This window comes from Eubalaena glacialis, chromosome 16 (genome assembly GCF_028564815.1).
Source record: "Eubalaena glacialis isolate mEubGla1 chromosome 16, mEubGla1.1.hap2.+ XY, whole genome shotgun sequence".
NCBI classification, from domain to species: domain Eukaryota; kingdom Metazoa; phylum Chordata; class Mammalia; order Artiodactyla; family Balaenidae; genus Eubalaena; species Eubalaena glacialis.
The window spans coordinates 76,399,645-76,415,354 of record NC_083731.1 but is presented as its reverse complement, the minus strand read 5'-3'; the positions used below and the strand labels follow the sequence as shown (position 1 = coordinate 76,415,354).

At 39.5% G+C, this 15,710-nt stretch overlaps 1 protein-coding gene across 3 annotated transcripts in view; it reads left to right on the top strand.

Annotated features, from left to right (window-relative positions):
• FREM2 (FRAS1 related extracellular matrix 2) overlaps window positions 1-15,710 on the top strand; it is a 153,756-nt gene that overhangs the window by 79,707 nt on the left and 58,339 nt on the right. For all 3 annotated transcript variants that reach the window (XM_061171224.1, XM_061171225.1, XM_061171223.1), the window contains exons 5-6: window positions 3,088-3,213; window positions 4,292-4,543. In XM_061171224.1, coding sequence (XP_061027207.1) covers window positions 3,088-3,213; window positions 4,292-4,543 — 378 coding nt within the window. The remainder of the gene's footprint in view (window positions 1-3,087; window positions 3,214-4,291; window positions 4,544-15,710) is intronic.

Genomic DNA, 15,710 nt, shown 5'->3' with positions numbered 1-15,710 from the left:
GTGATGGTGGCTGAATAAATAGCCTTTGCTTGTTTCATCCCACTGCGTGGTCTTTGTTTATTTCCACAGTATCTTGCTCTGAGTAAAAACCAAAGCCCTGCCAGTGGTCCTGAAAGCTCGGGTGATCCACTCACCCCCACTCATCATCACTTCACCGGCCCATGTTCTGTCCTCTCCTCCTTGCCCAGTTTACTCAGACCATCAAACCACACTGGCGTCCTGGCCGTTCCTTGCATATACCTGGCCTGAAGTATATACACTTGTTCATTCCCTTTGCCAGGAATTCTCTTCCCTAAGTTACGCACATAGGGTATCTCATTACCACCTTGCGATCTCAGCTCAAATGTAACTATCACAGACACTTTCCTGTATAATACAGACCTGCCGTGGCACATACCATGCCCCAGCCCTCCCTCCACCCTCCACCCACCGTGCCCCCCTGCATCCCCGCCGGCACACTCCGTCTTCTTCATATCATTTGTCACCTCCTGGCATACTATATATTTTCTTGAATATATGTTTATTTTCTTCCTCCTCCCCACCCCCAACAAGAAAGAAAACTCCGTAAGACCAGGGATTTTGTTTACCTCCATGACTCCTGTGCCTGGTTCAGTGTCTGGCAAGTAGAAGTCACCCAATCAATGTTTGATAAATGAATAATTAGTTATAAAATCTTACATCCATAGATTTTTTTAATGGTGCCATTTTTTCAATTGCTGTATCAGTCAGAGTCCCAGGAGAAAACAAATGGCACATTCAAAATTAGCAAATTTAAAATAATTTAATAACATGACTTTTGCAAAGATGAGGGCGAGAATTGGGAAACCACCAGGTTCAGTTAAGTGCCCCAAGGCTGGTAAGAGTGGGTACCATCACCACCTCTAGGCCTCGGGGGAAAGGGAAGGAGAAGTTGGCTGGACCAGTGAGCGAGCTAGGGCGGCCAGTGGGCACGATGACCTTTACTTGGTGGGGTACAGCCAGCTCTGGAGCCTTGAGGGGAGCCAGGGGGACGAATGCTGACCCCACGTTGCTCTCGCCCTCCAAGTCCTGCCTGCGCTGCCCTCTGGCTGACTCAGCCAGAGCCAGAGCACAAGGGAAACTTTTGACGTGGTTCTCATTAGTCAGCCCCTGGAGCACAGGGCAGGGTGGAGAAGGGTGGAACATGGACCTTCACGGCCAGCATCCACTATTCCAGCGTCTTTTATAATCATCCAAAGCAGTGTGGCTTACTGTTTTAAAAATAATCATGAAGCATTTTCCTTGTGTGTGTGGGACTTTCAGTGAAACAGACTCCCAAGCAACTTCCAAAGTATCTATTTGAGGGTTATCATGTCAAACTGTTGAACTAAACGTTCTATTGAACTAAATGTAGTTTTACATTGAACCGTGATTTTCAACAATTTAAATATGCCATTTTTATTATTTAGTGTACCTTTGCACTACCTTAAAAATGAATCATTGAGACTCATAGTATTATATAAATATAATGTATACTCTGTGCTATTGTTATTCCTCTAGAGGAGGAGGGAAACCACAGATGTGTCCCTTACAGTGATACATAGATTTCTAAATTCTAAAGGGACTGCTGTTTAAAACACAATAAACAAACAAAAACACCAAGTGTCAAACAATGCATTATTATACTTTTATTTTATTTATTTATTTTTTAACATCTTTATTGGAGTATAATTGCTTTACAAAGGTGTGTTAGTTTCTGCTGTATAACAAAGTGAATCAGCTATATATATACATATATCCCCATATCTCCTCCCTCTTGCGTCTCCCTCCCACCCTGCCTATCCCACCCCTCTAGGTGGTCACAAAGCATGGAACTGATCTCCCTGTGCTATGCGGCTGCTTCCCACTAGCTATCTATTTTACATTTGGTAGTGTATATATGTCCATGATACTCTCTCACTTCGCCCCAGCTTACCCTTCCCCCTCCCCGTGTCCTCAAGTCCATTCTCTGCGTTATTCCTGTCCTGCCTCTAGGTTCATCAGAACCTTTTTTTTTTTTAGATTCCACATACACGTGTTAGCATACGGTATTTGTTTTTCTTTCTGACTTATTTCACTCTGTATGACAGTCTCTAGGTCCATCCACCTCACTACAAATAACTCAATTTCGTTTCTTTTTATGGCTGAGTAATAATCCATTGTATGTACTTTTTTTTTTTAATCTATAGATTTTTTTAAATTTATTAATTTATTTTATTTGTTTAGTTTTGGCTCTGTTGGGTCTTCCTTGCTGCGTGCGTGCTTTGCGTAGCTGCGGCGAGCGGGGACTACTCCCCGTGGCGGTGCGTGGGCTTCTCTTGTTGCAGAGCACGGGCCCTAGGCACGCGGGCTTCCGTAGTTGTGGCTCGCGGGCTCTAGAGCGCAGGCGCAGTAGTTGTGGCTCGCGGGCTCTAGAGCGCAGGCGCAGTAGTTGTGGCGCACGGGCTTTGTTGCTCCGCGGCATGTGGGATCTTCCCGGGCCAGGGCTTGAGCCCTTGTCCCCTGCATTGGCAGGCGGATTCTTAACCACTGCGCCACCAGGAAAGCCCCATTGTATGTACTTTTAATCATTAATCATTCAAAAGGAACACGTTTGGGGTAAAAAAAATAATAATAGAGTGGACATTACAAGATCTGAGTTGTAATCCTGACTCGACCAGTAAGAGCCCTTGACAAACTCTGTGGGTCCAAGTTTCCTCATCAAAGTAAGAGGTGAGACAAGATGACTTCTGAGGTCTCTTCTAAGTCTAAAAGTCAACTACTCCATCAGAAGGTGGTGATCTTCCCCGAGAGAACAAAGTTGGATTTAAAGGAAGTGTGTCAGCAGCACTTATTAACTGAGAAAAAAAAAAAGCAATTACTGGAGATAAAAGCAATGTTGCATTTTATTTCTAGGTTAAGAATTCACTAGCCCGGAGCCTACACACTCTATACCTGCTTCTTCTCCCCTGTCTTCCCTCCTTCCCCTCACACTGCGCTATTCTAAAAGAATATGCCAGGGGAAATTATCAATCATGAGAGCAATTAATTTGCACAGGATTATGTCATATGTAAGACGCTCAGACAAAAACAATTGTGTTTTCTCCTTAGAATCAACTGTATTCATCCCCCAGTCTGAATACTCCATCGAGGAGGACATTGGTGAACTGCTCATTCCCATCAGGAGAAGTGGAGATGTGAGCCGGGAGTTGATGGTGATCTGTTATACGCGGCAAGGTAGCTCGATTTGCGAATGAACTAAAATGTCCCCGCAAAGATATACATAAGCCTCTTTAACATGTTGGAGCCATAACATTATGCCACGAAAGTTATACTTTACTAGTCCAGTTTTCAAATAGGAAAAAAGCATGCATGCGGACGTCTTCCTTCACTGTGGCACCTTTGAGGACCTGGAAGGACTCTGCTGCTTATTGAAAACATTTCTGATTCATTTGGTTGCTTTAATACTCAAGGCCTTTGGGGTTGTAAGAAGATGAAGCTCCCCTCTCCCCCTCAAGCCTGCTCAAGTAGAAGGGGGTTATTGTTAAAAACAACAACAAAAAAAGAGGCAAAGAAATGCATACCCAAGGAAAAGAAACTAATTTCAAACTGGTCTGAAACTCGTAGCAACCACATTTCAAAACATTTGTTTTGCTCATTGAGTAAGCACCCTCTGAAAGGTGATTTTATGCAATACAAAATTAAAATTAATACATAATACTCATTAATATACTAAACACCTTTCTAGGAAACAGGTAGACTTTTCTAAGAATGTAAAAGAAAAGGTCATAAATGCAGTTGACACTGCACACTTTCATTAAAATGTTCATTAACATATGTGAGTTGAAAGGCAGTAAAGAATAGCGGTTAAAATGCAAATTTCAGGATCAACCTTGAGCTCTGGGTCCCAGAACAAGTGGTTGGACTTCTGTAAACCTCAGTTACCAAACGTGTAAAGCCCAATAGAGTGGTTAAGAGGATTACGGAAGCAATGCATGTAGAGCGCTTGGCACTCTGCCTGCACACGGTAAGCATTTGAATACTAAGCTATTATTCTGTATTATTGTGTTGTTTTAAAAGACCACTGGCAGGAAGCAGAGGAGAAAACACTTGAAATGTACTATTTGTCAGATGTTGGAGACCATTATAAAGGTGACTCATGATGCTAACACAGCATGGAGGAGATGTTGCAGTTTCCAGGGGTGTTCATAGATATGATGGACCATGAAAATGCTGCATATGAAAATAATTGTTTCTGGAGGTACCCTTGTAGTATGTTCTACATAAACCCCTTTTGGATTCTCTCTGTTTCCAGGAACGGCAAGAGGAACTGTGCCAACATCAGTGCTGTCCTATTCTGATTACATATCCCGGCCCGAGGACCACACCAGTGTTATCCGCTTTGACAAAGACGAGCGGGAAAAAATGTGCCGGGTCGTTATAATTGACGACTCCTTGTACGAAGAGAAGGAAACATTCCACGTTCTCCTGAGCATGCCGATGGGTGGGAGAATTGGATCAGAGTTCCCAGGGGCTCAGGTTACAATCATCCCTGACAAAGACGATGGTAAGTGCTAATTTACCCGAAAATTATTCCTCCTACCAGGCGCACCAACATCAGGCACAACCTTCTAAACAGAAAGATGAGAGTGCAAAAGAATTTTCACATACACATTTATCTTATGCTTGATTTTATAGTGCGACTAAGATTCTAAGTTGGCTGCATCAATCAATTTGTCTTTCATGATTTAGTGTTTTCAAAGGGCAAAGTCACACCTATGTGTTTTCTCCTGTGTACAGTTTCTTTTACAACACCATTTATCATTAGGTGATTAAACTTTAAAAATTTCCTGGTGAAGAATTGAAGCAATTTTAATACACAATTTATCTTTTTGTTTGTTTGTTTTGCTTTGATTGCAAAAGCTTCTGTTTAGTAACTTTAATCTCCGTGTTTAAACTCGTTTAACAAAGAAACCCATCAGATGAGGCTATTAAACGAACGAGGAAGGTAATAAATATATGGAAAATTGAGTCCAACAGGCTTCCAAAAAGGGGGAGGGTTTATCCTAGACTACTCTTCCTGAGGGAAACCTAATTACCATAAAATAATCCCTGTTTCTGAGCAGAAAAAGGAGGAAAAGGGTCTTAGTCATCACAGTTCAAAAAAGTTTGTGCTTTCTTGTGAGAAAAGAGAGAACAAGAGGGAAGACTGTGAGTAATCTTGTAATGAAAGTGAGAGCGGTAAACTGAGAGATAGGACCCCAGGACTTGAATATTTTTCTGTCCCTCTTGAATTTTCCTCATGGTAGATAAAAAGAGGAACAAACTCGCTGGATGAATCTTTTGGTTCACAAACTGGAGGAGAGTCAGAAGACTGTCATTCGAAATAATCTGAAAACTCAGGAAGTTAAAAATTACCTACCCGGGAAGTGCTTTGATGTTTAAGTGATAGTTAAGTTAAAAAGGCTTTAACGTGTCTTGTGAGCTTATACTCTGTTCCAAGCCCAGCGCTGGGTCCTTTGTACATTATCCTCCTAACAATCCTGTGAAATATATAATAATGTCTGTTTTTTACTGAAAAGTAATGAAAATTAGAAATGATTTTATCAAGAGGGATTTGAAGAAAGTCTTACTTCTACCTTAGACTTAGATAATGTCCGGTAGCTTTAGTTGACTAGTTTAATAGGAAACTCTATTTTGTATTTAAATATACAGAAATTTTATTTTAAATTCAGTTGATCTCAGAGAAAAAGCCAATATTTTGAATGTCAGCCAGAACAGAATTAATAGTCTACCCTAAACACCTATCTGCTATCTAGACATCTCTCTGTTTTTATTAATATAGATAGAAAGATAGAGGTTTAATTTTAAAATAGAAAATACGTTTAATGATTACTTTGGTTCAGTTTGTTTTGTTGGCAAAAAATTTTTTCCATATGGATTGTTACAAGATGCACATGGGAAAAAAGTAAAGGTTCAGAAAGAAACTATTATTTATTAAGTGCCAGGCATTTTCACTTGTACATTGCTAGATCTTTTCAAGAGTAAAGGGTGATGTCATTTTTTTACATATGACAAGGCTGAGAGAGGCCAAGTGATTGACTTGAATTTACAAAGCCAGTACGTGGCAAAGTTAGTATTATCGGAGCCCCATATATGACCTTTCCATACTGTCAGTCTGCCTCTAGAACAAGTGCCTAGTGGTGACAAGTTTGTGGAACCATAGGTACAGTATCTACTACTACATAATATTTGCTAAATGCTTTATTAGTATCAGTGTTTCATTTGAGCATTACAATTCCCTGGTGTAGACAGCTAAAGAGGTATTAGGAGTGGGGTAGCCAAAGCTCTTAGAAGCTTTTCACCCCAGAAGAGGACTGGGGAATTTGGATGCCACAGGCTTTGATTTTAAGGCATTAGAGTACCATGCAAACACTGGACCAGGAGTTTGTCAGGAATGTTACCAGCAATCACCCAGCCCCCGTTTAATAGATCAGAAGTCCTGTGTATACCTCTCTGTTTTCTCCCATTTGTCCTTTCCCTTCCACTTCTAACTTTTTATTTTATTTTTTAATCACTCAGGTCTCACTAACGTCTTACATTGTGGGAAGCACCACAAGTTTTCTAAGGATAAAATAAAACAAAGCAAATAAATAATCCCAACCCTCAGAAAGCTTTCATTGTAGTGAAGGGAACAAGGCAAATGTACATTGAACAGATTCACAAACATAAAACTTCACCAGAAAGTACACGATTAACTATAAGCAAATACAGTGGTATCCTCTACTTTAAATAACTTCACAGTGTAAAATTTTAACTTAATAAAGTACAACACAAATTTAGCTTTGGAAGAAGAAACTTGCCACTTTAAAGATCCCCTGGTGGAGTAAATCAAGAGATGGAATCTCTGGATAGTGTCACATTGCAGTTTAATAAATATTTATTCCTTTCTTCAGCAAAGATTTTTTTAAGAATCAAAAATTCACTCATTCATACATCTATTCATTAAAAATATGAGTGAAGCACCTCTGTACTCACATATTTCTCAGTGCAATAGCTACAAGGGGACACGAGCTCTGAACTTATGGACTTTTCAGACTCTGGGGGGTACACAGATAAGTGAACAGGCAAGCATAAAATAAATGTAATAAGTGCTCTGCTGAGGAAAGAACAGCTTTCTCTTTCAGGAAGAGCTTCTTTGAAAACATGATTTCCTAGCTGAAATTTGAGGACAATATCAGAGTAACCGGCAAAGAGAGAAGGAAAGTGTGTTCACAAGTGCAAAGGCTGAACGCATGTGATGCTTTCAGGGAACTGAAAGCTTAGATATAGCACAAATCTACAGCTCAAAGGAGTGAATAACAAAGAAGAATTTGGCTGGGCAAGGAGTTAATCTGATAGGATTGGGTAGCCATGTAAAGAAGGTGTGTTTTATTGTTGAAATAGAAATCAGAAACTACCAGCAGGTTATAAGGAGAGTGACAAAATCAGATTTGCATTTTTGAGATATTACTCTGCCGTGGCTAAAATGCAGAGACTAGATTGAACTGCTCTGAAGGCTGTTGGAGAAATATGGGTGATAGGTGATGGCGGCTTGAACAGGGTGGTTGTATGAGGATGAAGAGACCAGGAAGCATCCAGGAGATAGTGCCGAGGAAGAATGGACACGACGTGGTAATTGACTGGACGTGAAAGGCTAGAGGACAGGAAAGCCCAAAGAATGATACCTTCGTTTCCAACAGGGCAGTTGGGTTAAGAGTGATGCAGTTCACTGAGAGAGACAAAACAGAAGTAGAACTGGTGTAGGGACAAAACAGTGAGTTCATTTAGGACGTGTTAGTTTGGAAAGGCTGCATGAGTTCAAAGTGCTGGATATGGAGTAGGCAAATGGAGATATAGGTCTGGAGATTAGGGCAGAGTTATGCACTAGAGACATTAAATTACATGTTATCTCTATTGATAATAATAAAAGTCATGCAAGAGGATAAGATGGCTTAAGAGGACATGCAAAAATGGTCCTCATATGACTTATGATGTGGACAGATTTTACTTGATTTTCATATTTTTTTAAAAGGAGCACATTTCACGAATGTTAAGCAGAGATGGGAAAGAGTGAAGAGAAAGGTAGTTAGTATAAGGATACGACAATCCCAGCAAAGAAAGTGCTAAAAAGAATCTAAAGATCAAACATGTTTCAGTGTCTAAGTGCTGTCAAACATTTTTAATCTGTAATGTCTAACATGCAGCAAGCTAGGACATTCTCTTAATTCCTCTTGCTATTCCAAGCTTTGGGGGATTTTTTTTCAACATGCAACTATTTCACTTGTTTTTTAAATAATAGGAAAGATAAACCTAAAACTTGTTTTAGAGAAATTTGCTTTGTGATCATCTTTGTTGGAATACTTCATATCTTATGAGCTTTGGGGTCAACTTTTATTAATGTCTCTGAACCTCAGTTTCCAGGAGTAAAATGAAGAGTTTACCTGTATTACCTATATTTTACTAGTTTTTCCTATATTTTTTCATTTTAGAAGTTGAAATCTTACGGCGTACATAGTTTATAAGCGAAAACAATACTGCTACACATAAAGTACTGTCTATGCAGACTTTCACCAGTTCATCATGGAAAGAAAGAATGCCCAGGTTAATGGGGAGAAAGTCCAATTTCATTCAGGTGCAATAATACAGTTACTAACAGTTGTCGCATTTGAACACTTACTACGTACAAAGGACTTTACATGCATTATCCAGTTAAATCTCAAAATAAGCTATCTTCTCCATTTGATTGATGGAAAAATTAGACTTACAGAGGCTAAGAAAATTGCTTAATGTCACACAGACGCAAAGTGTTGGATATATGTCCTAAATTTAGGTCTATTTAAGATTTGATGTGCTTCTCCACTAGGCTATAATGAATCCTGAAATTCATCAAAGGGATTAAAATACGTCATACCTAATGACATAACTGAAGGGATACAATTGTCATAGAATCTAGAAAAGAATAATCCAAATATAGGTCAACATTGGTCAAGGGAGGGGTGTTGTTTCTGCAGGTGACCAATTGTTCAATCACTAAAATTTTCTGTAATTGGAGTAGGAAAAATATTTAAGCCTGCTACACAATCTGAGTGAAATATCCTGCATGACTTTCCAACATTTTTGCTCTGATTGCTGTCTCCGTTTCTGTGGTAATGGGCATACCAGATGACGAGTCCACCGACCAAATGTTCCCGGACTAAAAAGAAACAAATCCTTTATAACTTTGTAACTCAAAGTAATCTGAATTTTTAAAAAAGGAATTGATTCTCCAAAGCCAGATTATTCCTCAGTGAAATTATAGGATACCATTTCTGTGGCTGCAGAGTGAAGGACCAACACCTGGACGGAAAGTCACTTTTCTTAGGTGCAAATGTTTGAAAATCTCAGCTGGGACCAAAGGTTTTCTCTGTATTCTTAATTATATGAGAGTAGAGCAGGGGCTCAAAGGACAGATATATGTCCTGATTAAATCTGTATTACATCTTTAAGAAACCGCTGAACTCTTCACTGTGTCTGGAAGAGACTTACACATGAACAACATGCTGACACAAGAACAGTGCTGTCATTTTGTGCAGATATCCTGAACATCAATGTCTTCAGTCCTCAGTACTTCAGTAAAGGTTACAATTTAATACTACAGCGTTTGTTCCTTAGGAAGAGTATCGAGTCAGTGCTAACAGTATTTCACTAATCTTTGCTGTCAGTCTTTGGAAGTTAATTAAGGAACACTTAAGCTGAATCCATTTTCTGCTTTTGTGTGCCCACCCGCAGGGGTTTTCACTAAAGTGGCTGCCTTCCTCAACTCCCCTAGAAAAATTACCATGCTAGTAGATATAAACCAGAGACACGTAAAAGGCAGCATAGCATGGTGAGCCCTGTAGTAAATGTAACTCAATTCAGTGCCATTCAAAAGCTTCCTGACATCAGAAAAGCTTTCTCAACAGCAGGAGTACCATAGAGAAGAAAGCATTTCTAGTGCTAGAAAAATACATCATGGTATGGTGTGTGGGTGAAATAGGTTTTATGCATTTGTACTGAGCTGAAAGGCTTGGTCACCATCCTTTTTATTCTTGAATACTATTATTTGCATTTGTGTGTAAACTCCAATTAAATAACGCCAGGCCAGTCTTTGTAAGGAATGGCCAAACTCAGTTAAACTAACAACTTGACAAAACAAAGTTACATTCTGCATTTGGTATGCTTGGGTTAGAACAATATTAAAAAATCAAGAAATGGAAAAATGAGTTTCTGACTGCTCAGAATATTAATGCATTGAAGCCCTTAACAGACTATTTAATGTAGTTGATAATGCTAAAGATTCAGGGAAAGCTAATGGATGTTTAATGAGTTTCTGGTCTGTGGGGAGGCATTGCAAGGATTCGCTGAATAATAAAGATTATATCCATTTTTCCACATGGGAAGAATACTAGTTGAATGATGTAGATATTACACCCTTTGAAAACAAAAGTAAGATAAAGGAAAACATATGAAATGTCTTGCATTTTAAAAAAATGTAATCTCACATACCACACACAGAGCAAATATTTATTGTGCACTTACTAAGTGTAACAGGTGGGGATTATAAAGACGTTTAAGACATGGGCCGGGATCTCAGAAAGCTTAAAATCTATTTGGGAAAAAAAAAACAACTAAGTACGTAAAAGGTTAAAGGAGAATAATTTATTTCAGTAATAATTTGAAACACCACAAAGCAGACAGAAGAAGGCAGAGTGTGATTAAAAGCAATTGTATGATCACTCTGTGAGTCAGGAGGAGGGACAGATAAAGGCTTTAACAGATGGAAAGGATTTAGGTGAACGGAGAATAAGGCAAAGTATTCCAAGATCGCATGCGTGAAAGCAGGAGGGAGAGAAAGACATGGGAGCAGAGGGCAATCCAATTTGGCCACGTTGCCTTTTCTGAGAAAGGCTCATTGCCAGCTTCCAGGATTAAGGGTTAGGAGATCTGGGCTGTGGATGCATTTTTGCTGCTTTCTAGTCAAGGAATCTTCACCAATCCACTTGTCTTCTTGTACCTGTTTTCCTCATTTGAGTATATTATCACCTGAATTTCTTATTTTACAGAATCTTCATGAGGACCAAATAGCACCTGTATGAGAGCACTTTAAAAACTAGCTCAACTAAAGAAAGGGTGGGAGTCATTGGCAGTTGAGTCTGGAAAAATGGGTTGGAAACACATTGTGGATGCCGTTGAATGAGATAAGAAGTTCTGAATTTACTTCGTAGGGAGCACCCAGAAGTTTCTGGACAAAAGAGTGCCATAATCAGAGCGATGTTTGGAGGTTATTAATTCGATAGCAGCGTAAGTGAACAGAATAGGAACCAAAGAGGGAAGGGACCTGTAGGGTGAGGACGTTGGGACTGGAAAGGAAACAACCTGCCGCTGAGAATAAAACCTGCTGAGACTTGGACCTCATGTAAGGAGGGAAATTTAAAAATATGTATCTAAAAACATGTGTGCTTGACAGTTTCAAGGAATGGAGGAAACATTCATTAACAGGAAGTTAAGAGAGAGAACCAGTCTAGGGAAAGGAAGCTGAGATAAGATGAGAAATTCTGTTCAAATATGCCGAGTTCAATAATGAAAGGTTATTAGAATATATTTCTACTAAATGTTAACGTGCAGGTTGTTTTGGCTGTTAGTTGCAAATTGTAATTAAGCGTCACTTGTTATATTACAAGAAAATTGTGGAAATGTACAAAATGAAGTATATTATTGGAGTTGTCAGATAACAAGTGCACCTTTAGGCCTTTAAAACAAACGGGTTTTTAAAATAACTTAAAACTAAGATAGTGTGGTTTAGTTCCCTCGTTCTGTACCTCCATTGGGTTAAACATAAACCATTTTATGATATAGAGTCACTTCACATCATTTTTTTTTTTAATCGTAATGGTTTCAGGAGAGGGCTTGCGAAGTTACAGGATTAATTCATTTTTAACAAACTCGTGAAGGGGAGAGGGTAGGAAGAAAAAGAGCATTGGTGAATGTGAATGAGTGAGTCATTCACTAAACATGATCGGAGGGGAGAGAGAAGGGAGACTTCCCAGGCTTGGCCTTGGGAGGACCCACAGGGTCCCAACCCCCGGTCCTCTCTTCTTAATTCTGGACCTGGCTGAACTCAGAGCCCAGCAGGCCAGCTGTTAATAGGGAACAGCTCCACGTGGGGCTGGGGTACAGGGACACAAATTAAAATAAAGGCAAGTAAGCAAGGGTCCGAGGCCGCTGGAATGGGTTCATTAGCAATGGGGTACATTTGACTCAACCTGTTATGGTCACCGGCTCTAAAGGAACTTGCTGCTATGCTGTTGTGAACTGATCTCTTTGAAACTGTTGATACAGTATACCGCTCACAGCAGGAGAGGCATTCAGAGCTTTGTTCCTCTGCACACACACGAGCTTGGCAAGCAGCCACTTGAATCTCTGCTGCCAGTCGCATGAAAACATTCACCGCTATTACCAGAAAAGGCAAAGGCTCCAGAGTTCTTTATGAGAACAGCTTACCGTTTTGTGTAACTTACATTGAAGAATGACCTTATGGCTCACCAGAAAGTGAGCTCAGGGAACTGTGCCAGGACATAGGGACAGTTCACCCAGAAATAAGCTCTCAAATTCATGGAATGTAAACTTGCAGATATGTTGTCTGCGAGGGTAGTTCTAAGATATTAAGGTTACAATATTGAGTAGGATCATACTGTTTGCAGTATTAAACTTACTCATGTCTCTATTTTTCAGGGCTCCATAGATATCATATACGTCATGTAATAATAAGTATAATACATAGTTATTGTAACTATAACTATTATATATGATAACAATAACGGGTGTGCTAAGCCTCTTACTTGAATGATTTCATTTAACACACAGACACACAGACTATGAGCATTGTTGTGTTATGCCTCAGTTTTATTGTCTTTGAGCGGTTAGGTAACCTGCTCAAGGTCAAACAGTTGAGAAGCATTCAGCCAGGCTGACCACAGAGTCCATGGCACCAACCTCTATGCTGCCCACCTCATACTGTACTGGCAGCATGTATATTTAATAGGTATTCTACACTGTATATTCTACACTGTAATACTCAAAAATAGCATGAAGCATGCTAATAGAAATGAAACAAACTGTATCCTTTTCTGTGCATGCAGACTTGAGGACCCTAGAATACTTAAAATGTTAGCAGTTATAGACATAAGGCTAACTTATACATGAATTATTTTGGTTCACCTTTTAACCAGCTATAACTCCTCCAGGATCATTAAGAAAACATGTGATGGAGTCTGGTAGTTCACTTGCACAAGGAAAAGCATTGCTTTTCCACATCATTTAGCAAGTTGTCCAGTGGAAGGGTTTCCCTTCTGAAGGACTGGGTTTGGGCTGTCTTGTCAAGTCCTTATGGATAAATGCTGTCGTGTGTTTGTTTTGTCTTTTTCATGGTAACACTATCTGCCTGATTCCCATCTTTTCCACACAGGAGAGTGAACGCTGGCCATATAATACCATCTTGTAGACATCAAAGGATAAATATTGCTGATTTATTATCACTCAAACCCTGGAAGCAGATCACTACACATGTTATAGGAACCTTAAGATCTCAGTCACTGGTGAATTCCATGTTAGTGCTAAAAATCACATAAATCTGAGAAGCAACTTCTCAGATACTAGACTTCAGAGCTTGTAAGCTTAATATTATTAAAAGAGATATTATAATCAAAAACAATAAAATTCTTAAGAGATTGAATAATTAGAAAGGATCTCTTAGTAAATGTTAGCAATAGCATCGGAAATTCCAAATTATTCACTGGCAACAGAGGTCTAGTGTATTCTTTTGTTGAAATCATAAAGCACAGAGAAAATGCCAATAAACCAAAACTGCAACTTGGCTGAAAGCAGAACACTTACAGTCTTGACCTGCATGCTCCATGATGTAAAGAGAGGCCAAAGTCTGTGAAATACTACAGTGAAATCACAGAGGTCTGTGTATTTATTTAGTAAGTCCAGACAATGCGCTATGTACTTAATGGTCTGTTGTTGAGAACATATACTTCATAAAAATCAATTACTAAATAGACAACAGCATCTCCTTTTATTGTATTAGAATGAAAAATTAAGAAAAACATTTTGGAATATATGTACTATTTTCTGACACTGTTGGTAGGTCAGTTGGTCACTGTAGAAATGTGAAACTTGTTAGTTTGCTTCCCTAAGAAACTTGTCACCAACCGGAAATAGTTCTTCTCGAATTAGAGATCTTGAATGGGCCTCCCTGTTCTCTGTATATCTTACTTGTTCTGCACAGGTAGATGTTACCTTTCACGGGAGGCTGATAGTAGGCTTTATGATCTCCCTAAGAAGCAGGTCTTCGTTCTGCCTTACTGAAGCAGACATTTGAATCTCTTTTTCTCTCCCTTTATTCCTAGTTTAGAAGTCATATACATACCTTTTTTTTGTCATTGGCCTTAAATCTTCCTTTAATAGATGTCAAGAAACTTGCTACTGACCTCAAGAGATACAAGATTACCCTGTAAAGTATACGGGTAATATCATTTGATAAAACCAGTGGACTACATCATGCTACAAATAATCACAATAATAATCTATATTAGGATTATAAGATGTAGCTAAAACTAAAACCACCTCTTTTCTTTAGGCCATTTGTAACAATTTGAAGCACTTAAAATTATGGATAAAACTTTCCCTTCACACTTCTAGAGACATAAAGCATCGCTGCATCCTTTCTCTAAGACACAGGTCTTCATTCTGCCGTAGTGAAACAGACAGCTGAAATAATATATATTCAGACATTTATTTATTTAAAATGTTTGCTGAGCATCTCTAATGCATCAGATGCTGTGCCAGGGGAAAAGAGATGGAGGATTTGTCCTGCCCTCACTCCATATGTATATACATCAGCACTGTATAGCACTTAGTAGCCCCCCTTCTGAGTAGTGGGCATCCCCCAAGGCACCAAGGACACCGTGATGAACAAGACAGGCCCAATCCATAGAGGATTCCAGCAAGGAAGTAGGCAAACAGATACAAAAATGGCAGCTGATCAAACCAGGCTCCACGTGCAATGGGTGCTTTCAAAGGGGCATCCAGTGGGACCTGAGGTTCTGGGAAAGCCACACAAAGAACCAAAAAGACCGAGTCATGGCATTTGGCAGCCCAGAAATTGATGTGCATTGTCACATGTCCCCTCGGGCTGTGACAGTCCCATCATTGTAAGGACAACTGCACTGTCCGGGTGAGCCAAATCACAGTACAGGGCAGCAGTCACTGAGTTAAGCACGGTCCTGGGAAAAGAAATTAAATGGTTGGCAGGGCTTTATTCGCCAGTACTTAACAATAAAAGAGTCAGGAAAGTCAGAATATTGACATTGTGAGAGAAAAATAGCTTTCTCTTTACACTTCATAGGGCTGAAATGTATCTCAGCTTCAATTTCCCTGAGGGTGTTTCACAAACAATCTGTTTCACTGTCTCAGGAAGGATGCCACAAAGCTGAAATTCTGGTCAAAATGCCAACAAGAAGCTCATTCTTTTTTTTGTTGTTCAAGCATCACACTTCTTCAAAGGGATAATTTTCAGGACCACACTCACTGCCAGGGAAAGCTTTAAAAAGCCAAAGCCATAGGGTCCTTCACAATCTCAGTGCTGCAAGGTGACCCTCTAAGTACAAAAT